The following is a 25,727-nucleotide window of genomic DNA, read 5'->3' as shown; positions in this document are numbered from 1 at the left end:
TTTAATCGACTCTAGACATTAGAGTTCTTGATTTAGACTATTGTGCACAGTTAAAACAGGACCTTTTCAATCAAATATAAAAATTATGTCAGTTTGTGTAAAGAAACAAAGTCTAAATATATTTATTTTATATTACAGTACAAACTTTACAACCAGAAGTTGTGTTTAAATGCATTTGGTTTATTACGTTGCATCAATTCTCATCCAGCTCCAGCTTCATTAAAGTCTTTGCTTGTATACATTGCCAAAGAAGTGTTAGTCATTTATCTTAAAATTAATAATTTTTTTTTATTACAAAGTGAACCTTTAAACAACACATTACTGGTTGGTTTTTGGAAAAGACACTGAACAGAAACATAAACATCCGGTGAGGCTCTTTGAATAATACAGATTTGTACTTCTGAAGTATTGGCAAAATAAAGCACACACTGTGTGCTTGCATGTGTATTTGAGTAAAGCTTTATACAATTTATATTGTGTTGGCATGAAAATACTGAGCAACAGGAAGAAGGTCGTGTATATGTGCTTGATTGTTGGAATATCAGTCGTATTTGCTCTTTGGGCGATGCTGAACATTTCCGCACAGATTGCACACAGTTTTACAGATTGGTTCCATCTGTCAGCAGCATGTAGGAAACACACCTTCGGAAATGACTGGTAATTTGAACAATGAATATAGCTTAACTCTGCATGTCAGTATGTACAAAGAAGTTTGCAGGAGTCTGAGTTAAATGAGATTCCCGATGGGTATACGGGGCAGGCAGATGTAAGCCTGCGGGGTCTTGCTGAGGTTGATGGGGTTTCCGTCCAGACGGATGTCCTCCAACGCGTTTCGGATGTAGTTGAAGTCGTTCAGGTTGCAGAACGTGTCCTCGTGCATCATCTGAATGTTGTTACGCTGCAACAGAACAGGAAAAGAAGGTTTTTCAGTCATGTAGTCTCTTGAAAATTCTAGTTGATTTAGTTCTGAAGTCTAACCCGCTCATCTTGAAGTTTGGCAATTTGCAAGAAGAGAGCTGTGCTATTTTGTGATGGTTGTTGTGTTTGAAAAGACTTTTAATTCAAAGAATGCAACACCCTATACTGAAAAATATATACCCCTCCATTAGTGTACAGTCAACAACAAGATATGAAACCAGATTTTGTGCACCTGTAAGTGTAGCGAGCGTAGGCTGTCTGGTAGAGGCACTGGAATATAATCAACGTTGTTATCGGTGAGGTAAAGGTACAGCAGGCCAGTCATGTCCTGTAATCCAGAGAAGAGCAAAGATATTACTTGATTTAAAATTTCATTTGCACAACAAAACTTTTTTATTTTCTACTGTAACTATCCGTATATTATTTACAGGATAATATATATAATGCTCATTGGTTCTGCATTTGTCTAATTTCAGGGCGGAACTATTGCTGCCATGAACTTTGTGTCCTCTTTGTTTATCTTTCAAAGAAAGTACTCATGGTTCTATGATTCTGCATTTGGCTGTGTGTTTTTACCAATGGAAATAATTAACTCTTCTTTTGTTTTCCTTTCTGACAGAAAGGTCTATTTTCGAGATCAGAGGTAGTCAAGCCATTCGTTTGATTCAGGTTTGATGGAGAAGGGATGTATCTAAAATTTACAGGATAGTAGCTGTCTAACTGGTCTTTTCCACCCCTGTTCTAGACTGAGTAATTTACAAAGTTGTTGCTGCCATTACCTTTGCATATGCTTTGTTTTTCTTCCCTATATAAAATACAATTAACTCTGTCTTTTTGGACAAAGTGGTTGTCATTAACTTGTATGATCTGTTTCTATCCAATAGAAAGTCATTCTGTTCACTTTTAAAACATTTTGATGATAGCTTCCCCGTTTGGTTAGAATCAGTATTTGGAATCTGGCTTAAAATGAGAGCATGCAATGCAAAATGGATGAGTCTTCCTCAAATTTTCTGTCAACTTTGCCACCATACACAAGTACTCATTGAAAGAAATTTACTGAAGAAGGTGTACATACTTTAAATGCCTCTTTATGAATACCCTTTGAGCCAATGTTGTTGTGGCTGACATCAATCAGGGTCATGGTCTCGGGAAGGGCTGGCAGCTGTGAGATGTGATTTTCTCTGATTATCACCTCCTCCAGCTCAGGCAGGCCCATAAACGTTCTATCCTCAATGGAGGTTATTCTATTAGCAGTCAGGTCGATCTTCTTCAGCTTGTCTGGAAGGCAATAAAACATCATCCTCAGATACTCATGCTGTGTGTTCACTGACCGCTCACACCTACTTTGGAGTTGTAAACACTGAAAAGGTTAACTTTGCTTCTGAACATTTCTGCTCTACTAACCATACATTTTCATTCAAACAGGATGCATACTCATGTTGGCGAAGTCAGACTTGCTGATCTTTGTGATTCTGTTGTAGCGGGCGTAGAAGTGAGTGGTGTCTTTGGGCAGAGGTGGAACACTGTTCAGCTTCAAGTCGTCACAGTAGACCGAACCACCGAGGCATGTGCACAGCAAGCAAACAGGCAATCCTGGAAAACATCGAGAGGGAAAAGGGACAGAAGAATAGAAACAGAATTCAAATATAAATCATAGAGGGGCTGGAGATGTTTCTTTATGTATCCCAAAAGCCCTTTTGCAGGATTAAGGATGTTCAGAATGGTTTAAACCCTCACCTCTTAAACTGAAACGACCAGAAGCCCAACATTTATGCAAACATAAGCATTTACAAATACTACAGTAAAACCATACTTTATGTGTTGAATATCTCTAGTCACAGTATATTTGAGGTTTTCCACTTTTTCCTTTATGCTTCATTGGTTCAACTGCCTGTTATGACTTTGATCTTTTAAAACTCCCAGTCTGGATTAGGCCCTGAACAGTACTGACCTTCATCGATAACCTCGGTCTCCCCTGGCTCCTCTGGCAATGGGAAGCCAGAGAGCCCTGTATCTTCTTCTATACTTGTTTTCCCCTCCTGAGGGGATTCAGTTGTAGTTGGAAACGGCTCCTCCTCTTGTTTAGAGACAAGATTAGGTGTTAAAAAAAGGTTAGATTGAGGTGGACATGGGACAGGAAGCAGCAAAGCAGTTTAGCAGTGTTAAACAAGTGGTTATGCATTTTTCTGGATTAGGATTACGTGGACCTCACTTTTTTCGGTTAATGACATAAAATGTAATTGCCAACAAGGTTAGAGAAAATGTACTTGAGACAAAAACCACATAAAACAAGTTAGGAGGGTGTCTAAGATCCAATCTTCCATTTTCCTTTGTCTTCAACACACAATTCTATCTTAGATACTGACCTTCTTCTGGTTCTCTGGGTCGAATTGTCACAAGGACCTCAATGTCTCCTGACCCAGAGACACTAGGAAGTCCAGAGGTTCCAGAGACCTCTGAATCTACAGAGGCTTCAATGTCTACAGAGGCGTCAATGTCTCCCGAGGGCGTCCCAGAAGCACTCAGTGCCTCCTCTGGGATTTTATCTACAGAAGGGAGAAGCTCCTCCTCTTGTTAGAGCCGAGGGTTGGTGTTAGGAGTTGGAGGTTAAGAGGGACAATCAATCACACTCACATTTAGAATGAAACAATGTGTTAGAAACTGATGATTGTGGTGAAAAAGTTGAATACAATCATAATGTGTTGCACAAATAATTAAGGTCAACATTTAACTACATTATTGAAGAGAGCAGTTAAATGGAACAATAGTTAATTAGCATGAATCACACGTTCATTCAAGGTACTAACCTCCAGATATCAAAGTTATCCCTGAATATCCTGAATCAATAGAGTCCCCAGAATCCCCAGAGGTTCCAGAGGCCCCAGAGCTCAAAAGATCTCCAGAGAACCCAGAGCCAGACTGGTCCCCAGATACTCCGGTTTCAAAGGGGAGTTCAGTGACCATTTTCAAATCTTCAGGGAGAGAGTCTCCCGAAAAAGCAGACCCAGTGACGTCTCCAGATCCTGGAATGTCCCCAGATATCAAGAGATCCCCACCTGTCAAGAACTCCCCAGATCCACTGGTTATAATGAACTCTTCTGGATCCCCAGATATCAGAATAATGTCACCAGAAAAATCCCCGGAGCCACTGGAGACCAGGATGTCTCCTGAGACGGCAGACCCAGAGGCCCCGGAAGCTGCTGAAGTTTCTCCGGACCCTATAGAGCCTCCAAAATCCCCGGAAACATGAAGAGTATCGACCGTTGCCTGACGCAGCTCCACCTCTTGTTAGAGACAAAACGAGGTACTGATAAACAGACAGACAGGACTGAAACAGATCATTGATCAGATTTGGAGAACAATGACTATTGGGTTAAGAACATGAGAAACAGACACAGTCAACACAACACATTTAACCACTGACTGCCAGTTAAATGGATAACATGCAAATGGAAAACAGAATTTCCAGGATGGGTTGAGATGAAGGATGAGTGGGATACCCAGTTATTCCAATAAAGCTACTTTCACTACATAATAAGAAAGGGAAATTCTAGAGCCCTCTATTGAATTGCGTGCACTCATACGTCAAGTAGTTATATATTCTTCAGACCTTTCTCTGTGTCTGGACCCATGAGGACACCAGATCCACCAGAACCCTGAGGGACAGCTTGAGATTTTAGAGGCAATTCTTCTTCCTCTTCCTCCTCCTTTTCTTCTGCTTCTACTTCTGGTTCAGGATAGTTATAATCCTGAACCTGATAATCCGGCTCCTCAATCTCTGGCTGAAAGAAAAACACTAGCAGTGAGTCAAGACATAAAGCATCCCTGTTTCAATCCTATCCCTAGCACTCAACGTGTCTTACATTTTACCAACATATTCTGGTTTGTGCTCATGGATTATTTTTATTCGCTCATAAAAGGGCATTTTAAAATGTTTTTCTAACAGGGAATATTCTAATAAACAATATTTGCATAAGAAGAATACATTCTGAGAGCCCAAATATATTTTTGAGAAAGAGTCATTGTGGGGAAAATTGTTACTCATGTTTGAGCGCCATTCATACGCTGGTGGTGGTAAACTATTATACTGAACAGGACAAACGCCTATTACCATTGTTGCCATCCAGTTATTATTGAATAATTTTAAGTCATGAATTTACGTAAACTTTATTAGGTTCCTTTTTGGTCTTCAAAGCTGTTTTGTCTCTATGGTTATTGTTTGTTCCCCTTTAAGGTGCTTCCTGCTGCTTTCTTCACACCTGCTCCTTATTTGTTAATCATCACACCTGTCTTGTTTCATGTTGTTTACTCCCTCAGAGTATATATAGTCTCTTGATGGATGGGTTCTGTTTTCTTGCCAACCCAATTTTTTAAATTTTTTTTTTACTTTATATTTTAAGAAATTTAGAAACTTTAAAGCAATTTTCTTCCCCCAACTACCCCAGATTATGAATTGCATATGAAAACCTGCTTTTTCAATCACTTAAAAACAAAAGCATGTACTGTTTCCTTAATTTGTGGTTGTTTTCTGGGTGACGGTCAATCAGCTACATCTAATTTTAGATGAAATTGTGGTGTAATATGAACTGAATACTTTATAGAATTTATTATAGAAGCCTGACCAGTTTGCACATTAAAAATCTAATCTAATAAAACTGGGCACAAACAAAAATCTTAGCACAGGTTACTCAGAACTTTACAAATTTTAACAACCATTATACAGAACTTTTATCACCTGCACAAAGGTCAGGAATCCAAGATAAATGTCTTAAATCTTTCACCACTAGATGGAAGCAAACTGTCAAAAACTGTCCTCAGATCAGATGCATTTATATCTGAAGAAAAAAAAGCCTCCACTGTTAGTAATTGATGCTTTCCCTTGAAAATGTATATATTCTGATTGTATAAATGTACAAAGATGTTCTCTAGCAAAACAATTTATTGTACAAAACAAACAAAAAAAACGACATCCCCTCCCCCCAAAAACAAAATACCTTGCTGTTTACTACATTACTGGTTAAATACCCAAATTTTAAATGTTTGGAGCTTTATGCAAACCAACAGCAAGTGAGTAGCCATTAAATTTATATTTTTTGAGACAAAAAAGTAAACATTTAAGATGATAACCAAAATGTCTCTGCTATTCTTAACATTACAAATCCCATCATAAGTAAAATTCTCTGCACTTATGTATACAAAGCCAACCAGTATTAGGTTTAATGTCGGAAACAAATAGGAAACCATGCAAAACTTTATAAATTGCAGTTTTTGAGACTTAAAAGCTTTGATCACATCCATGTGGTGTTGTAGCTGCATTTCTTTTCTTTGCAGTTGCCCTCTGATGTCCTAGTGTTTGATGGAACCTGCAGTTCTATCATTTTTCCAGCTGAGGGTAATGAACTCCCACACACAGGTAGTACCTGACGCTCCAGATGACTCAACCCACTAAAATCCGTAATGGTCCTTGTGGAACCAAGACACACATGGTAGCTGCAAAAATTTGAATCTGTGCAAGTGAGTCAACCCGAATGTCTTTAGATATCAATGAGCCAAGATTTGTCATTGAAAACGAGTCCAGGGAATAGATTCTTAGTAGAACATGTAGTACCCAGAAAGCAAGCAGGAGAAATTCTAGAATAGCGATATTCAGCTCTGAATGTCATGTTCTAAAGTTAGCGTACACACAGATTGGCATACAACAAGGTAAGTCTTTGAAAAGTCATGTACAGTGTTGGTTCACTGCACTACTCCCCTTCATTTCCCCTTTCTCCAAAGCAAACATACATACCTATGGGAAAAGAAGAGGTTAAAGGCTAGCGACCAAAAAATAAACAGATAAATAAAAGAAGAACTCTGAAAGCAGCATGGGAAAATAAAATATAAACTTGCATTAAGGTGTTCAGAATGTGAAAGCAGGAACCAGAAGACTGCAGAGCTTTTCTGAAACATTTCAGCTTGCAGAGGAACCGATATGAGACTGTAGGTGTCTAACAAGAAACTCACTCTTCCTGTCATGCATCATCATTCACACCATACATAATGTTAAAAACAAAAAATTTAATCCATTAACCATCACTATCCATGAGTGTTGACTAACAAAAGAAAAATAATTAAAAATCCATGTTTGGGGGTATTCTTTCTCTCGTTTTTGAAAAAGTTTAATCAAACTTTCCACATTTCAGGACTATCATTTAAAAACCTGTAGTAAAGAGAAATTCCTTGTCAAGATGAAACAGTTTAGTGCAACTTAAAGGTGTGCATCATCTAAACACCAAAATCGCAAAAGTATGTAAAACCACCATGAAACGTAACCCTCAGCTACAGCCCCAGCTAACTAGCAATATTCAGCAACAGGTGGGGATAGAGCATCATCCTTTTTTACTCTACATTTCAAACAACAAAAAAACACTGGTCTGTCCAACACTTTGTATTGCAGAAACAGTACGACACCAAATGTTTGCAGTTTTAAAGCCTTACCTGCATTTTGCAATTTCTGTATACCTTGATATGTTTTGACTTTGTTAGACGGATCATACACACCTTCCCAAGAAGATTTTACAATCCCTTTTTGTTAATGTTGGCCAGCTAGAAAACATTGTTACATTACAGGATTATTACAAATCCCGTAGCCAAAGAAGATTTTAAACTGGTGTTGAACTGGGATTAGTTGTTGGCTAATGACTGGGTTATTTTGTCATTTGTTTTCTGGAATGGATAATATTTAAAATGTTTTGATTTTAATTTTTTTGTATGAACTAAACAGAATAACGTAATTGAGTTTTAAAAATGTCCTGGGTTTGAACCCTGGCTTTGGGTCTTTTCCTGTGAACATGCAAACTCCAGGTACTTCAGCTTCCTCCCACACTCCATAAACATAAATCTTAGGTTATGAACATAGGATTTTTAAAGTTGTTAGATACACGTACCTAATTTGTGGGATAATTATCTTCCTTTTATTAAATTTATTCAGCCAAGTCTTCTCTCAGAAAGCAAAAATTGATGTATTTGTTTTGAAATGCCATTGTACTGTTTCTAGATTGTCCATAAGTTAATGCAACTGTTCCTAGATCAAACCCGTCCGTTCTTCAAATCAAATCATTTCACAATATAATCATCCATTTTGTGATCATATTAACATCTGAATATTGATCTTAGACATGTTACACAAAAAACTTGATCAATGACTTCAATGTTCTCAGCGGAAACAGAACGTAGGGTAAATTGTTATGCAACTTTCCAAACAGATGCACATGGAAAGTCCTTGAATGTTTTAGATCAGGACTAAATGCACCCATGTTAGAGAATGTTGCTATAGTGCAAAAATACAGAAATCTGAAGTTACTTGCTGCTTCAGTTGTGAAAGTAAAGGGCATGGGCAAACAAAAAATGCATGAATGAGTCCAAAGATGGTGATTAAAGCATTTGAATTCAGCAGACTGAGGATGATTTACTTGAATAACAATGTAGATGAGGCTTATTTTCAACTGAGAGAGACAAAACCCAGAGGGAAAGAAGGTTAATGCCAAAGTAGAGTTGGCCATGAAAAGCAAAGACTCAGCATTCCAGGGATGGAGCTCATCACCGCCTCATTTCTCCCCTGAGATTCTATGTTTGTATATGAAAGACATTTGTTCTTCAACCCTCTGAAAGTCTCCCCTTCACATTTCTCTGTGTTATCAAGAAAGCTAAACTTTCCAGTTCCCTGGTGATTTCCCTGCACTACAATTATGTGTCAAACCTTTGAGTTTATGGTATGTGGAAAGCATAAAAATTTATGTAGCCTTTGTGTAGGAAGCCAGGAAAAGTAAAAGAACAATAAACGCCACAAAGCCTGAAGCAACATCCTGCATTATTCTGTTTTGCTAATTGTTATCAAATGATTTCCAAGCAAAACAGCAGTTTTCCAACGCTCAGTAATTGTGAAGTAATTCAGCTGTGCAATTTCACACTACACCACTGAGTCATGCTGATTAGAGCTTTAAAATGACTGTGATTACATTTCTTAGTCATTGTTTGGGGAGAAATACAGTGGTTTTGGCTTGAAAAGGCATAAAGTCACAGTAAATATGCCTTACAAAACAACTAAAATTGGTTTAGATTATGCTTGGCTTAAGCTGGTTGTTCGATGGCGAGCCACGTGAAAAGTTTATGTAGAGGGTTTGTTTTATTGAGGAAGCCAGGCCAATTTCCTTGGTTGGTAATGCTGGTTAAACCCAGCGTTGCCACATCAAAACCAACTTAAACATGATTTAGCTTAAGCTGCTGGGAGCCATTTTTAATTTGCTCTTGTCATTAGCACATCTCAACTGCAACCCATTCTTGTGGTAATGATAGGCCTATAGCAACTTAACAGTGAATCTACAAAGGCAGCACTAAAGCATGTTGTATTTTTTAAGGTCAACATGTTGCTGTAGCAACATTAGAATGGTCACAGCTTAAAAATGCTTTTTTTACTTTTCCATTTAGTAATGGAAAAGTACAAGCTATTGTACTGCCGCACAATTATAATTGCTTCGAGATTGGTTTATTTTACCTGATTGTTGTTTTCTGACCACTCCTTGTATTTTATATCAACGACGTGGCTCTATTTAAGCCTTTTGAAGAGAGTATTCACTCTCTGACTACTTTTGTCGAGCACTAGTGTCAAGTAGGACTTCCTTTTCCCTTCAGGATGGCCCTCATTCTTAGCAGTACAGTTCCAACAAGTTGTTTGAATGATTCCTCAGGTTTTATTCCACAGTGAGAACATTTGTCAGGTGTACATCCATGATGTTTCACTATGATAGATCACTTCAGGTGATGAATGTAATCCATCACATTTGTATTCCATTGTGGAATAATGAACTCACTGAAATGTTCAAGAAAGTAGTTTGGGATTAATTGAGGTTTTCCATTTGGTGCACATCTCTGTTACAAAATGGATGAACTATGATCATAACAGGATAGACATGGTCAGCAACAATAGTTATAGTTAGTTTGTGGTATTTAAACAATATTCAATAATTGGATTTACCATTCTAATAAGTCATTTACACCAAATGGCTACTCACTGGGTGCTTTCTCTGTCTTTTTTGGGCCATTCTTGGAAAACTCAATGTTTTTTCTTAAAAATTGGTATTTTCTGAAATACTCAGAAGAGCCTGTCTGGCAACAACAACCATGTCACCTTCAAAGTCACTTATATTGACTCTCTTTCCGATTCCGATACTCATTTTGAACTTTAGCTAGTCCCCATGTCTAGATGCCTAAATGATGCCTAAATGCATTGTGAATAGCTGATTTGATATTTGTGTTCATAAGCGATTTAAGTAAGCTTATATTATAACCATTGGATGCAAGGGATGCTTCTTTTGTCTTAGTTGTACCTTTCTACTTTACGTTTACTCTCATGTATTTTAAATTAGAAGTGTGCTTACTTACAAGAGTAACTAAAATCCCAGCCTTCAACAAAAACTCAAGTCTAGGGCAAAGAAGAATGAGGCTCTTATCGGGGCCAACTCATTTATTTTCCAGCTGAAACGGCTCCAGGTGCATGCAGGATTCTGGGGCATTGACCCTATAACAGTGGCTGGCCAAAGAATAAACTGAGGAATGTTTGGCTCAATTGTACTGAACACTAAGAAATAAATCTGTCAATGCTCCAAATCACTCCAGTTGCCATCCGCAGCATTCCAGTCTGCTCAAAGAACCCCGTGACCTCAGCTCAAAACCACGCGTTCAACAAAAACACTGCTTTAATTAAAAAATTACCATCATTTGTTGGTTTTGTTACAATCTCTGTTGTAACAAATGAGATGTCCAAAAATGAAGCATATCATGCTCCAATTCATCAAATGTATGCTGATGGTAAAGGAATAAAATACTTTAATTTTCAAACATTAAATAAAAGCTAAGGTGTTTATGCAGATTGTGAAAGCTTGAGCACAGTTAAAACCTCTTACCTCAGGATCAGCAACTGTCATTTTCCCATAGTCATAGTTATCTTCAAAATTGTCTTCTCTTTCATCATAGTCAACTGTATTGTATGAGTCAAAGTCCACCTGCCGGGAAAATCTGGGACTGGCCGCCACCACTTTGAGGACGAAGAGTCCGAACAAGAGCCACAAAAAGATCCTCATGGTCCACCTGTAAAATAACAGAGCAGCAGAATTAAACTGAGGTTTCTTTAGTTTATTGGTTGCTTAACAAGTACAGTTTTTATGTTGTACGTGAGTGTTTTGTGGTGTAAATTTTTACGTGAATATAAAGTGAATAAAACTGGAATTGGAAGCCAGTAATAGTGCCAAAGACTGAGGTCTGACCTCGTTCCCTGACCACTAAGGTCGCTGATCTTATTATGGAGGTGCAGACAGGTACGGGATCGAAGCACAAGGGATTCTATTTCTGGTTAAACCAGTTTTATAATTTCATTGAGGAGCTCATAGGCCTCAGTTCACCTCTCCTTTTTATGGGTCACTGTTTGACTAACCAGGTTCTTTCTCCTAAACCAAAACACATTTTTGTCGTATCATTGACAACTAAGACATTTATAATATATTTCACAAAAAAAAAATAAAAAAATAAAAAAGCAACCTATATCCACTATTTTCTGGAAATGTACCTGTTGTTCTTAAATGAAGCAACTCTGATGGTTTCATGTTTTACTAAATGGTAATTACTTGACCATAGCTGAAACCATAGCAACAGAAATGTAAGGAATTGTTTTTATGATGGCACATATAATGATCCATTTGTGATCAGAGGAGATGATAGTTGTCTGTACTCAAAAGGCAGACCATTTAATATGTGACAGATTAAGTTATTGTAATTGTTTTGTACAATTTTCTGGTTAGACTCAGACACGGTAAATATTTATGCCAACACTGCTTTAGTATGGTTTGAAACAATCAGTGTATTTATTTCTCATCAATGTAAATCTTGAATGTTATACTTCTAGCATTATGTCTTTGGCACTATAAATGTTTTTATATTTTAACAACAAACATCTAATAACTACAACTTTTAAGCAAAGAAAGTACTACATAATTGTGAAGTAGAAGGAAGTGATTCACATGTTTTTTTTTAATTCTTACAAATAAAAACCTGTATAGTAGGGCGGACATTTGTGTTCAGCCCGATACTTTGTAAAGTATCTTTTATGCTGCTTGTCTTTGCCTTCTGCGTAGCTACATGTGGACATTTGAACTCATTTAAAGGTTTCCCTCAGGTGTGAAGAGTCTTTTACAGCCTCTTCCTTACTGTTACCTTTTATACAGTCCTATTTATTCTCAATTTCTTGAAGAAAAACATCCCACAGCCTGATACCGCCACTACTATGTGTCACAGTGTGATAGTTTAAGAGTGATGAGTGGTTTAACATTTTTACACAAAGGTCAAAAGTTTCCGTTTTTGCTTCTTCTTACCATCAGACCTTCTTCCTAATGGTTGCTGTATTCCATACATGGCTGGTAGTTACAAAGATGGCTGACAAAATTTCAGATTTACAAAGTGCAGCACTTATTTCAGTCTCGTCGGCACATTCAAGCATCTCTTCATATTCTCCAAAATGTCCGAGTCTTCTGCTTCTAACTGCTTCTCTGATTGATATGCTCATCGTCTGACCTGTCAGTTTACTTGGATGGCTTTATATTACGATATGAGGGATTTCTAAAAATTGCAGTTTATGTTTACCAGAGGAAAGTGGGTTGAATACCAATGCACGCCACAGTTTGTGATTGGTCTTGCATGAAATCCTAATAAAAATATTGGAGTTTGTGGTGTAAAGTGTTCGGAAGGCTCTGTAAAATGTTTATTCCAACTTTGGTGAGGGAATAGTAAACTGATTCTGTGCACTTATGTGAATAAAGTTTCAAGAAAAAAGTTTCAGAGTGGAAATGTATTTCCACTCTGCATAAAAAATGGTGAAAACACAGACAACCTAGAAAATGGCTTTCATAACACTGGCACTAAAAATGTTTGGACTGTCCTAAATTATTTAAGCATTTGTGCAGTAGAATAGAAATGGCATTTGTTGTCCCACATAGAGGACATTCAGTTGTAATGGCAGAATAAAATAAGCATACAGTTTTGTAACGTCTGGGAATTTTGCCATAAAGTTTTTAAGGATTTTTCCCAATCAGACAAAAATATTTTGCCTAAAGCTACAAAAATCTCAACAGAGACATCTTTAAAACTTTAAAATAAACATGAATCATTTTCAACATGACTGTCCCCTTTGCACTGTCCTGACCTAGAGAGCAACTGCTCATGATCCTGTTATTTCCTCTGGAGTACAGGCCGTTAAGTTCATGAATTACTCCAAAGCGGAAAGCACTAATAAGATTAGCATATGTTAATTACTGCTTAATGAGGTTAACTCCTTGCAGACCTGGGATTTAGGATTAAATGACTGAAAACATTTCAATGTGTCGGCACTAAAGACCCAGTGATGGCACTATGGGAGCAGAGAGAGAGTCCTCCAGGCCAGGGCAGAGAAACGGTGAGCAAGGAGAGAGAGAAGAAGAAAAGAGGAGCGTCATGGAGAGGGAGACACAGACAAGATGTTGGCCCTCAGGGTTAGATGGAGAAAGTGCAGGAAAAAAAAAAGTTGAGTCCGGGCGAGTAAGTGAGAAAAAGGAGAGGTGAGAGAGGTTTCTGCGCTAACCCGACCCCTCGGCCTTCACAGAGAGCCTTTATGAGGCCCGCTCGCAGCTCGTCTCAGCACTCAAACTCCAAATTCCACCGAGGTTTGTGGACAGGATGGCAGCAACCTGCTGCAGGTCACGAGGAATAGCTTCATTCAGCAGAGACGGGGCTTAGGCACACACACCCACACAGATGCACACACACTTATTCACCCCTACAGTTACAAGATGTAACCCTCACACATCTATCTTTCATTGGCAGAAAACCAAGAAACATCTGCTGCTATTTTGGAACGAGGGCACAAATAAAACCAATCATGAAATGCTCATCCAATTTATTTTTTGCACGTGACCACAATAAAATACAGATTATAATATCAGCCCCTTCTCTGACTTCAGCATGAACTTGATGCACTTTGCTGAGGGAGTTGACTGGTTGGCATTGCTACAGAAATAGACCGATCAGGAGAAATCCAGCACAGCTAGACTGAAAGAAGGACTTTTCTAAAGACAGCACAGAGCTTTGCTTTTATACAGGCCATCACAGCGTACAGTGTGTGGAAGCTGTGTTTGTGTCTTTCCTCTAGACTGCCTCCTTGTTATGTTTGGCTACATGTTGAGCATGCCTGATATCCAGCGATTCTACCTTTTCTCCCTCAGAAGCCTCAAGCAGACCCAATGATATTCCCTCTGCTGGAGACTATAGCATAAACTGCCACATTCACACTAACATCATGTTTTTGTGAGCGTAAAGATTTTTAGTTAAAAGCACAAAAAATCATTTGTGCAAATAATTTGCAACATTCCAAAGATCTTTGCTGCAGAAGCACCTGTGCCTGGGAGGACTTCTGCGTTGAAGAAATACAATTTAGCAGCTTCACGTTTGAGCAAGACAAGTCCTTAAACATGCAATTTTTAAAATTATGAGCCCCAATCTCTCTACAACCCATTCTTGAAGTTTACGTAAGTGAATGAAATTACCAGTAGTAAAAAGATAATGAAAGAAAACTACTGCGGTGACGTGAAAGCGAGGCATCTAACTCAAACCGGTTGGTGTTACTGCACCTGTTTAAAATCTGAATGCCACTGTTTTTAAAAGGGTTAACCATGCACTTCAGCCTGCCTAATCCCCGCTACCAGCATGAACATAGCACTAAGAATGCTTACCTCTGTCTCCTGCTTTCCCGAATGGTCCCTTCAGCCGTGATGGAGATGCTGAGGGCTCCGAAACTTGGCCAATGGTGAGAGGTCACACAGGTAGCCTTGAAGAAGAGGGAGCGTAGGTGATGGTGGGTGTGGGGGGAAAGATGGGTGCAGATGTGACAAGTGTCTAAGTGTAAGTGTGTGTGTGTGTGTATGTGTAGGTCTGTGTGGACCCGAGTGCCCTGCCGCTTATGTGTGAAGGTAGGCACTGAGACTGATTGGACAGGAGTGATTGCTTTTGGTCACTCTGAGTGCAGCCACCCCCTTCACCCCCGTCTCCCCCCTCGTGCCGTACACCCGCTTGCACAATCGCCTCAAACAGGACACACACACTTCAGACACAAAGGGAAATGGAGAGCAACCAGGAAGTGGTGGCTTATCCCTTACAAGCGTACCTTCTATTTTTTTTTGTCGAATCAAACTGAAATATTTGTCCTTCTTTTCCTGAGGTGAAACTCTGGCATGTGTTGCTTTCATGTGCGAGGGATCCATGAGGCCCTTCTGCACAATGGGACCTCTGTGAGGAGCTCCTGTTAGCATGGTGCTGAGAGGAAGTCCCAGCTCAGAGGACAGTCTCTGCCCTCCCTCCTTTATAGGTGAAGCAGATTTCTCTTTGCATCGTTTCTTGCTCAGATCAACGGAAACCCAAGATAAATTCTTTTTATTTTCCTTTTCCAGCAAAAAGGTGTAGCAGCAATCGCCTCTTAGCTTCAAACGGTTATCAGACACTTTGTCCGCCTGTTCACTTCAGCAGACCTAGAGCCGGACTCTTTAATTCAGTCATAATAAACCATTAATTTAACTCTTTCAACATAGTAATTGTTCTTTGATCTTTTTGTTGTACTATGTTGCTTATGTTGTTACTTACTGTAGCTCACTGTTAATAATCTGCTTCTGTACAAAATTTCTTTAAGTTCATATTTGGAAATATAATACATTTTTCATTATTAACTTCTTTCTATAGTTGCACCAAAATCCATTTCTGGTTGGCTTCTTGGTACCTTGTGGCGACACTTTACTCAAAGCTGTGCTGCACTGAAACAGACACAACAAGAGAACCCAGTGAGAAACCATGCACAGCCCAAAGCCAGGACTGATCACTCTGTAGTGATTCAGTGGAAGTAATTGTTTTTGTCCGCATAATACTCGATGGTAAATTGATCTGCAAACAGTTCTCACATGTGTGTTTAAGGTTGCAAGGTGGGGCCCAGTTGCCTTTCATCAAGAAGATTCTCTGTTTAAACCCCAGCTTGGGCCTTTCTGCATCAATCAATCAATCAATCAAATTTTATTTGTATAGCACATTTCAGCAGCAAGACATTTCAAAGTGCTTTACATCATTACAAACACAGAATCACAATGCAATATAGAATCAATCATTAAGTCAAGTTCCATCAATAAATTTGTAATTGATTACATTTCAAATACAATTCTAAACAGGTGGGTTTTCAGTTGAGATTTAAAAGAAGTCAGTGTTTCAGCTGTTTTACAGTTTTCTGGAAGTTTGTTCCAAATTTGTGGTGCATAGATGCTGAAAGCTGCTTCTCCTCGTTTGGTTCTGGTTCTGGGGATGCAGAGCAGACCAGAACCGGAAGACCTGAGAGGTCTGGAAGGTTGATACAACAACAGCAGATCTTTAATGTATTGTGGTGCTAAGCCGTTCAGTGATTTGTAAACTAACAACAGTATTTTAAAGTCTATTCTTTGAGCTACAGGGAGCCAGTGGAGGGACTTTAAAACTGGTGTTATGTGCTCTATCTTCCTGGTTTTAGTGAGAACGCGAGCAGCAGCATTCTGGATCAGCTGCAGTTGTTTGATTGATTTGTTGGACAGACCTGTGAAGACGCTGTTGCAATAATCAATACGACTGAAGATGAACACATGAATGAGTTTCTCTAGATCTTGCTGAGACATTAGTCCTTTAATCCTGGAAATGTTCTTCAGGTGATAGAAGGCCGACTTTGTAACTGTCTTTATGTGGCTCTGGAGATTCAGGTCAGAGTCCATCACTACTCCCAGGTTTCGGGCCTGATCGCTGGTTTTCAGTTGTAATAACTGAAGCTGTGCATTGACTCTAGATTGTTCCTCTTTAGGTCCAAAAATAATAACTTCAGTTTTGTTTCTGTTCAGCTGGAGAAAGTTTTGGCACATCCACACATTTATCTGTTCTAAGCATCTGTTCAGTGATTGGATGGGCTCTGAGTCACCTGGTGACATCGTAATGTAGAGCTGTGTGTCATCTGCATAGTTATGGTAGCTAATATTATTTCCTGTTATAACCTGAGCTAGTGGGAGCATATAAATATTGAATAAGAGGGGTCCTAGGTTTGAACCTTGGGGTACCCCACATGTGACCTTTGACCTCTTTTCAAAGGTCACGCATGAATTTTCAATGTCCATCCTGACCAAACATCCATGTTAAACTGTTGTGCCTCGTTTTTTTCTGGGTATCTGTGTTCCACCTTGATGGACTGGAGATTTCCCAGGATCTATTGCCTCTGGATCATTGACTGATGGAGACAGGCGCCATCACATGTAACAGTATGCAACAAAAAACCAATCCAGTCCCAATAAGAGAAGTGAACAACAGATCTAGTTGGACAAAAAACTGACACCTTGTATCATATCTGGTGTTTTTTTATATGAAATGCCCTGAAGCCTCCAAAATTTGGCCCTCTCTTGTTTCAGTCCTCATTCCTCAACGTAATACTCCATTTTTCTCCAGTTGGGGGAAAAAAGGAGAAATAAGCCCTTCTTCTATTAAATGATAAATCAGTGGAGAAGTAAAATAATTAAAATTTTTGATAGTTTTCAAAGATTACAAGATTGGTTTGCATTACTCACATTGATGTAAGTGAAGTAGGTTTTTTTTTAATGCTGTCATGATTTTCTTTAGTCGTTTTTTTAAAGTATAAAGAGAACACACACACATATTTCCCCAGAGTTTTGTCTCAACATGCTACCTGTTCCACTCATCCCACTGTAACTCTAGACCTTCTGATGAGTGAGAGACAAAAGGACAGAGACGGAAAGCTGAAGTCTGTCTGCACCTGCTATATGAGCTAAGATTTCTATCCAGAAGCTTTTTTTCCCCCCCATTTGACGTTTCTAAATGAGGAAGAGGATCAAATTAAATCTTCAAAGTACCATCTCTTGAGAGGGCGATGGTTAGATTACATGACAGAGTAACTTGTATGCCACATAAAATGCTCTAAGTTGATCTCCTTTGTTAAAGTGTTCATGATGGCTCTGTTTAATTTTAGTTGCCCGGCAGTAAAAGTATACTGCTAGCCTGACTCAAATGGCTTATGATGCCTAATCCTGGCGAAATCTCTTGAGATTTTCAGGTTAAAAACAAAACAGCTAAGGGTTTTTGAAGTTTTCCACTGCAAACAGTTATTGTACAGTTTGAGGTTCAAGCAGTGGAAGAACTAAATTATTATGGTGTGTAAAACAACTTTTCTTTGGTTGCCACAGTAAAACATTCAGTTTAGTAATATTTCTGGCTAGAAAAAACTCTAGCTGTATCTGTGTTAAGCTGCTGACCACAAGCAGATTATATTTGCAGATAGCCTGACTAGTTAACCAGCTAGTGTGGTTGTATTGGGTAGAAAAGTCTTAAAAGCTACTATTGAATTTATCTGGTGTTCATTCTACATTTATATATATTTACTTCACCTAAAACACCCATGGTCCTGATGTGACACAATCCGTGACAGCCTTTAATGAATTCCCCTGCTGCTGCTGCTGTCAGTGCTTCAAGTGTTATGCTAACACTGGCATGCTAGTGCTATTGCTCAAAATCTATCTCAGTATTGTGTATGGACTTTGTATACAAAATTATGCAATGATTTTTTTTGTAGTACTGGTGAAACTGACAGACAATTGGGCAGAACAATAACATAGATAAGTATATAAAGGTACACTAGTCATATTATGTGATATACTGCAATGAAACCTATGACACACCACAAATGGCAAATTATGGTAGACATTTAATCTTCATGTAAGTTTTTTACTTCATGTGACAGTAAAAAAAAAAAAAAATGAAAAAAATACACAATTACACGATCACATGTTCATTCTAAGTTTTATTGAAGATAATTTAAGATGAAATCCCTCACACAATGTATTCAGAAAAAATGACCAGAATGTTAAAAATAAGTTGGCAAATATTCACATTTTTGTGTACAAAACAAGGAGTAATGTTGGCCATGAGTAGTCACAGGATTCAAATTCGTTCCCAGTATTAAATAAAAATAAATTACCAACAGTACATATATTTCTGCATACTTGACAGATTGTCTTTTAAAAAGCAAATAAAAACACAAAATCTACAAATATAAAGTGTCAAAAAAAAAATAAAAATAAAAACAGAGAATATGGATATTTTGCAACTTTTTGAAATTCAGTCCCAAATCTCACCATATCCCATTCTGTATTTATTTACACACAAGTTCAGGGGTCTACAGACGGATATCTTCACTGACATAAGGCACAGCTAGTGGTCAGCAAATATTATATCAAAAACATCTATTGATCAGTGTGCTTTTTTCAGATTTTATTCCTTTTTTCACTTGAAAGACTTTCCAAGATGAAACAATGGAAAGCTTAATGTCAGTGGATGACTTCTCAAGTTTCATTGACTGGAACAACATCCACGTCATTTCAACAGTTGTGCAGAATGTCATTTAGTTTACAGCACATTATTGGTTTTCTGTTTAGATAACAATAGACCTAAGGAGACGAAAACACATGACGACATCCCTGGGAATCGGTGGACTGATCTCATTGCCATCCAGTCGGAGGTAGCGAAGTCTTGGCACGCCGTCGTTCGTCGAGTCATCCAGAGAATCAACAGAAACGGGACACACACTAGAGCCATTCACACCTGGAAAAGAGCAAGTAGAAGTGCAACAAGACATTTAGATTCATGTTCTACAAAACAAGACTCCCCAAAACACGTTTTTTTTCCAGCTAACACGTACTTGCAATCTTGTTGTGGTCAAGGTAGAGGTGTTCAAGGCCTGAGGGAATGACTGGAACCTCTGTCAGCTGATTGTGAGACAACTGCAAGTCCAGCATGCTGGAGATATTAAAAATATCTTTTGGAACACCAGCACTGCCAAGCTTGTTGTGGTTGAGCCTCAGAAATGTAATTTTGGGCAAACTTTTGAAGTAGTCAGCAGGAATCTTTTCAATGTTGTTACCATCGAGGAAAAGCTGGATGGTGGTAGGCGGCAGTCCAAGGGGCATGCTACTCAGCTGGTTCTTGGCTAAATTGATCTGGACCAGGCTGGTGAGGCCCTTTAGGCTCACTTCAGTGACAGCATCGTCCATCAGCTTGTTCCCCTGGAGATCCAGCAAGTGTAACTTGTCCAGGCCAACAAACACACCGGCGGGAATCTTGGAGATGCGATTGCGAGAGAGGCGTAGATGCTCCAGGCTGACTGGCAGTGGTGAAGGAACAGTAGACAGGAGATTATCATCCATGTACAAGTGGGCCAGATGTTTCATCCCACCTAGGACACCTTCGCCTACTTTGTCACTTGTAATTTTGTTGCGGTTTAGGTTTATCCAGCGCAGCTGTGTTGCATTCTGAAGTGCATCTAATGGCATCGTTTCAATCAGATTGTTCTGCAGATAGAGATACCACGTGTAAGGGGGGATCGTAGGGATGCTCTTCAGCCCTTTGTTGTCACAGTAGACCGCTCGAGGGAAGTTTTGGGGGCAGTTGCACTCCTTAGGGCAGGCTTGTAATTGGGCAAGGAGTTCCTCGTAAGGCATGTCCTGGCTGATGGCTTGTGTTACCAGGCACAAAGCAACCAAAATCTTCTGGAGACCAGCCATGTCGACCTATGTTTGAAAGAGAAAATATAACACATTTACTGTAGTCAATTAAAGTCAAATAGGAAACCAAAATTTCATCAGTTTAGTTGCTTTTGAGTAATCAAATCGTCTGTAGGGACTTTGCTGATGAGAGGAATTTACCAGCATCAGATGCAGCAACAGCTAAATGTTAAAGACAGCGATCTGTTTCTTAAAGTGTCATCATCCTGTTATTAATTTATCTTTCAAAAGCAGAGGTTAAAAGACTGGATCAACATTAATTGCTTTAGACGAGTCAAATATTTGTCCTCTCAGTAGAGAGATGCTGCTTGTTCAGCTGTAACTGGAAAAACCTGCACAACTTTTTTAGCTGATGTATTGAGACATACAAAAAAGAAATGTGCAATTTGTAGTAATTAGAGTTCAGTGACTGACTGTAAACATGCTAATAAAGAAGCATTAAAAGCAAACATTTTGGTCAACAAGGTCTAGTGGAGGTCTTGTCGGCTCCTGTCAGTCCTCCCCTTTAAACTTTCGCTTGATTTGTCTCAGCTGCCATCTGTTGCTTGTTTAAATTCTTGATGCGCTCCATGTTTGTCTGGAACTCATTTTGCATAGGGCATACTTTTCCCTGGATGAGCTCACTTCAAAGACAAAGCTGAATCACCCCTTTTTCAGAATTGTTCCTGTGGTCAGAAAGACCAAAGCTTTTGACTTTAGTTTGTACACAAAGTGTGGCAGTATGGCAGTATCAATGGGCCTGGCAGACAAAACATCAACGACAAATGGAATACAAATCTGTTTCTATCACAGAATCGTGAGTTTCATTCTAATAAACATCTCCACCTATAATCACAGGGAAGCATGACTAATCTCTCTCCTTTTCAGAAGCTCATCTTACCTTTAGTTCTCTAAAGTTTCCTTTGCAATCTCCTTCCTCAGTAAGTGATCAAGCGTGGTCCGAAATGACAGGGATGCTCGTCTTAGTTCCCCGTATTTGTACCAGAGCCTGTTTCATTCAACATGTGCCAACCTGTCACTCAGGATGACCTTAAAGCCCTTCTTAGCCAATCAGATGACCCAAACAAAGGGGGCCATAATCTCCTAGAGTTGTACGGGTTGTTAAGTATTTTTAGTGCTCAGTGACATGGCCCACTTTGCTTAGACGTACTTGTTCTATTGCTAATGTCCACATGGACAGCCCTTCGTCCTCCTGCAGGAATGACCGATCGTAGATAAATCCAGTGCCCCTCATCAAATCTCTAGCTACATTTGTGTGTAATTTATTGAGAGGGCAATCAGGGTCAATTACTCTGCAAGTTACAAAGTTTAGCTGCTTACAGACAACAGCGAACGTAGTGTGTAAACACAAAGTCAGTATAAAGGGTAGAGACATCTGTATCCCAACATGGAAATTATCTAAACAGAGTTTAAAAGTTATCCAACAAGACAGCCTGTCTGCCAGGACTGTAAGAACAGGACATCATGGTCAAGGATAAACTTCGGAAAAATAAAGTACATGTAACTGATATTATTACAACAGCTATAAATAAATTTCATGACAAATGAAACCCTATTTAATTTGTCATGAATTCTTGTGTGGTAATTTTCCACACTGCTGATTTCACCTGCTTCTCTCCATTTCTTGTTGCAATGGCTGCCTATAAAGATTTTTTCCCAGATGAACATGATCTAGTGACTGTCTTTCCTAGTCAGTCATTAATGAATATCTCGTTTTCATTATTTTTTTTTTGTTGGTGTAAGTACTCCTTAAACCAATGATTTTGTGTTTAGCTATGTCTTTTTCCTCAGTGGAGTCACTGGCTGGAGCTGTTGTTTCCATTAACAGCTATACTTTTCTATAGAAAGTACTCCTGGTCTAGTGATACTGTAACCTGAGTTAATGTTGAAGTTACTGCTGAAGTCACCAATCTGTAATTTGGTTTTCGTCCCAAATAAAGTACAACTGGTTCATTGATGCTGTGTTTACCTCTGTCCCTTTTTCTGAATGGAGTAATTGAAGACAGAGTTGTTGCCAAAAACTGCATATTCTTTATTTTTCCTTCTCCAATGAAGTGTTCCTGATCCAGTGTTTCTTTCACGAATTTCACGAATGGAGTAGTCACGGTCCAATACTTGAAAATGTTTCCTATCCTTTTGACTCCCGATTGGTTTCAGCAAACAGCTTCTCATACTGAGCCTGGTTCTGCTGGAGGTTTCTTCCTGTTAAAATGAACTGGCTCCTGTCTGCTGCAAAGTTAGCCAGTTGGGATCCCTATGTTGCATAACATTTTACCAGTTGGCATGCAATGATTTAAATTGAACTGGAATGCACATGTAACTGGATCTAAATTGACCTGAATAGAACCGAATTTGTTAAAATGTGTCAGGTTGATTTGACTAAATTCTACATAATTGATATAATTTTGAACAGTTTATCTTGTGAAGTGAACTCAATTTGATACTTGATATTAATTTTATGAGGATTTCAGGTTTTTTAGGGTTGGGATGTGTTATCTTGACCAGACGAGCTAATATAACATCAAGCATGGAAATGAAAAAAGTCTAAGTTTAACAAATTAACTGCTGGCGCAAGAGGTAACGGTTTTACGGGACTGACGTCATACGTAAGTTTACGAGATTTTGCTTCAGGCATAAGATGCAAATTCTTTTTCAGAGCGGAGTTAACATCAGGCTTAATGGCCTTTTAACATGCAGGCGTGAAACTGTGCTAATTTCTGACGATGACGGCAAAGGATCAAATAGGAGATAATCCCTGCCAACCTGTGAGGATAGGAGCAACACTTATCCTTGATCAGCAGTGCAAGCCCATTAGAGTTCCTCCAGTTCGCCCTGTGGTGTATTTGTGTGCATTGGTAATTGATCTATGCAAATTTGGAAGATTGCATAATGGATTAATAATCTGAAACTGGATTTTCTGGAAAAAACCCCAAAAATCTTATACTTTAAACAACTCTACAGGGTTTCAGTAGAGCGGATTCATCAATTCACACATGAATTAAAGTAAAGAGTTTTTTTTGTCACAATTGTTAGCAAATTAGGAGGAATATGAGAAGAATCTTACTAAGAAGATTTTTGATATATTAACAACAGCTCTTCTAATTAATCTATCTACTTCATAAAGCCTCACTGCTAAGGTTAGCTTGATGCAACTCCTCCGTCCTGCTGGCTGTGTGATGGCATTTAGAGTTTGGTGCTGGTAAATTTCACACTTAAAGTTGCCATGTTAATGGATTTTGCACTCCAGACTTAACCATGTTTACTTTTATCATGTCATTTTTAACTTTACTAGCTACAGAGACATCAGACCTCCTTTGCAGGCAGTTGAGCGGCAGCACATGGTCCTTGTGTGCCCTGAATGCTGATAACGTGTTTTCACGTTCGCAGAGATGCATTGAGGGTAAATCAGATTGCTCATCAAATTAAGTTCTGCAGGGTTTAAGCTCAGCAGGATGTCAGGAATGTGCAAAAACTACCAAGAACTGATGCCACCGAGACCATGTCTGAGAAAAAAGTAAAATACATTTTTAAAAATAACCCTGTGTGCAAGATTTGCTGCTGAACAGTGAGTCACAGCTTTACTGTGTCTGTAAAATGAAACGCATATTTACTGAAAACAAATACTTGCAACATTGTGCCTGGGAAAACTAAAGAGAAACACATGCTGAGGATTCTCATAGTACTAATTTCCTGCCAGGATCTTTTTCAGTTATTATAATTACACAACAGCCTTCATGTGCACAGTATGAGTTTGCAGCACTGCATCCAGCTTTCCTGTGTTTTAAAACTGTAGGAGTTTGTTAGCAGAGATCGTTATATCTAGAGTTGAGAGAAGTTAACCCAGTTTATGGGTAATTATTGTATAGGGGTGGATTTCATTGGCCCATATTGTTTGGAAAAATTCACAATAATAGGTTTGAAAAGTGGAGCAAAGTTGAATCTTACTGTTTTTCCAATATGTAAAAAAAAACACCTAAGATTTAGATTTCTAAACTAGTCAAGAGATTTTATATCTTGCCTTTCAGTTTTGGCATGAAGGTCAGACGACGAAAGCTAAAACAAAATTTCACATTAGTCCCAACATTATACAAATTTAACAACAACAATTAACAAAATTTACCACAAAATAAGAAAACTAACATTATTACCTACTTTTCCAGGTGAAATGAGGGATCTGTTTGCAGACAGGTGAGGTTTGGCTAACGCGCCTCTCCAGAGACTCGGTGATGATTGTCCTCTCTCACAGCAGATAGTGACTGGACCTCAGTTGCTGTTAGATCTTCATGCAACACATTGCACACCGGTTGAACCGAGTGGCTAGAGCAAGTGTTGTCGGTGGGAGGACGACTGCGAGCTGGGATGTCCCTTCAGAAATTGTCACTTAACATTTTCTGCCAGCCCAGCAGTTTTTTTCCCACCTCTTTCAACTTTTTATTCTAAAATCTTCAGCAGTCAGTTGGCTTCAGAGCCATAAAGTGCTGGAACCCCTCCCAACTAAACCATTTTTTTTTTAAAAGGAGGATTTGCTTTTGACTCATAACTGGGGAACGGGTAAAAGACCAGTTTATGGCTCAGTTTTAGCGAACAGGCCTTGGGGTGTAATATTAAGCTGACAGGTGAGGTTGTAGAGGAGTTACCCGCCCCTCTTTTGCTACAACCCAAGGCTAATTGTTGTCCCACTACCACCAAATGCTCAAGTAGAAAGGATTTTTGTCAAATACAATGTTCAGACAGGATTCTTCCCTTGCAGAAACTTTAAATGACTGTTTAATTGTTCTTAATGGAAGCTAAAACTTTGAGGTTTTGGTAAATTTTGCATCAGCTTAGAACAAAAATGTCTTGTTAAAAGAGATTTTTGTTAGTTTGATGAATGCTTTTTTTTTCTTTCGAAAGCATGAAGACAGTGTGCAAAACATAGACAAACCATTTCAACTGTTTTCCACATTCAAGTATACCCAGTAAAATTCAAATGAAAACAATAGATTTGAGTGAAAAATCTAAAAGAATGCAATGATCTAGTAATTTTACCTTTTTGACAATAATCAAAAAGATTAAATTACTGAAACTTGGATAAAAGATGATGATAAAAGAACCAAATTTGCTCAAATTTACCTAGAAATAGAACTGTAAGGA

General features: G+C 38.7%; 2 protein-coding genes across 4 annotated transcripts; both read right to left on the bottom strand.

Moving 5' to 3' along the window:
- Positions 1-159: 159 nt before the first annotated feature.
- epyc (epiphycan) lies at positions 160-14,992 on the bottom strand. Its single transcript, XM_032589266.1, has 10 exons — positions 14,709-14,992; positions 10,860-11,043; positions 4,529-4,700; positions 3,726-4,202; positions 3,285-3,488; positions 2,870-2,995; positions 2,353-2,511; positions 1,994-2,196; positions 1,151-1,246; positions 160-898 (listed from the first exon to the last, which is right to left on the bottom strand). Exons 2-10 carry the CDS (start codon positions 11,034-11,036, stop codon positions 728-730), a joined length of 1,785 nt encoding a protein of 594 aa, XP_032445157.1. The 5' UTR covers positions 11,037-11,043; positions 14,709-14,992; the 3' UTR covers positions 160-727.
- Positions 14,993-18,817: 3,825 nt separating this feature from the next.
- kera (keratocan) lies at positions 18,818-24,996 on the bottom strand. 3 transcript variants are annotated; one of them, XM_032588832.1, is made up of 3 exons: positions 24,743-24,996; positions 19,733-20,600; positions 18,818-19,635 (listed from the first exon to the last, which is right to left on the bottom strand). In XM_032588832.1, exons 2-3 carry the CDS (start codon positions 20,592-20,594, stop codon positions 19,466-19,468), a joined length of 1,032 nt encoding a protein of 343 aa, XP_032444723.1. In that variant the 5' UTR covers positions 20,595-20,600; positions 24,743-24,996; the 3' UTR covers positions 18,818-19,465. The 3 variants fall into 3 exon arrangements, with proteins under 3 accessions (XP_032444723.1, XP_032444720.1, XP_032444721.1); XM_032588829.1 differs by having other exon boundaries at positions 24,747-24,995; XM_032588830.1 differs by lacking the exon at positions 24,743-24,996 and adding an exon at positions 21,475-22,399.
- Between the last annotated feature and the right edge of the window lie 731 nt (positions 24,997-25,727).

This window comes from Xiphophorus hellerii, chromosome 17 (assembly GCF_003331165.1).
Source record: "Xiphophorus hellerii strain 12219 chromosome 17, Xiphophorus_hellerii-4.1, whole genome shotgun sequence".
Lineage (NCBI taxonomy): Eukaryota > Metazoa > Chordata > Actinopteri > Cyprinodontiformes > Poeciliidae > Xiphophorus > Xiphophorus hellerii.
The sequence above is the reverse complement of the archived record's forward strand: the minus strand, read 5'-3'. Positions and strand labels throughout refer to the sequence as shown.

What these genes read in the sequence shown, in the direction of transcription:
- epyc (XM_032589266.1), bottom strand. Translation starts at nt 11,036, where the DNA reads ATGAGGATCTTTTTGTGGCTCTTGTTCGGACTCTTCGTCCTCAAAGTG. An exon ending in GATAACTTTGATATCTGGAG is followed by an intron (nt 3,489 to 3,725) that starts GTTAGTACCTTG and finishes GGCTCTAACAAG; the next exon opens with AGGAGGAGCTTCTCCCTTCT. An exon ending in GACCGAGGTTATCGATGAAG is followed by an intron (nt 2,512 to 2,869) that starts GTCAGTACTGTT and finishes GATGTTTTCCAG; the next exon opens with GATTGCCTGTTTGCTTGCTG.
- kera (XM_032588832.1), bottom strand. Translation starts at nt 20,594, where the DNA reads ATGGCTGGTCTCCAGAAGATTTTGGTTGCTTTGTGCCTGGTAACACAA. An exon ending in TGACCACAACAAGATTGCAA is followed by an intron (nt 19,636 to 19,732) that starts GTACGTGTTAGC and finishes GCTCTTTTCCAG; the next exon opens with GTGTGAATGGCTCTAGTGTG.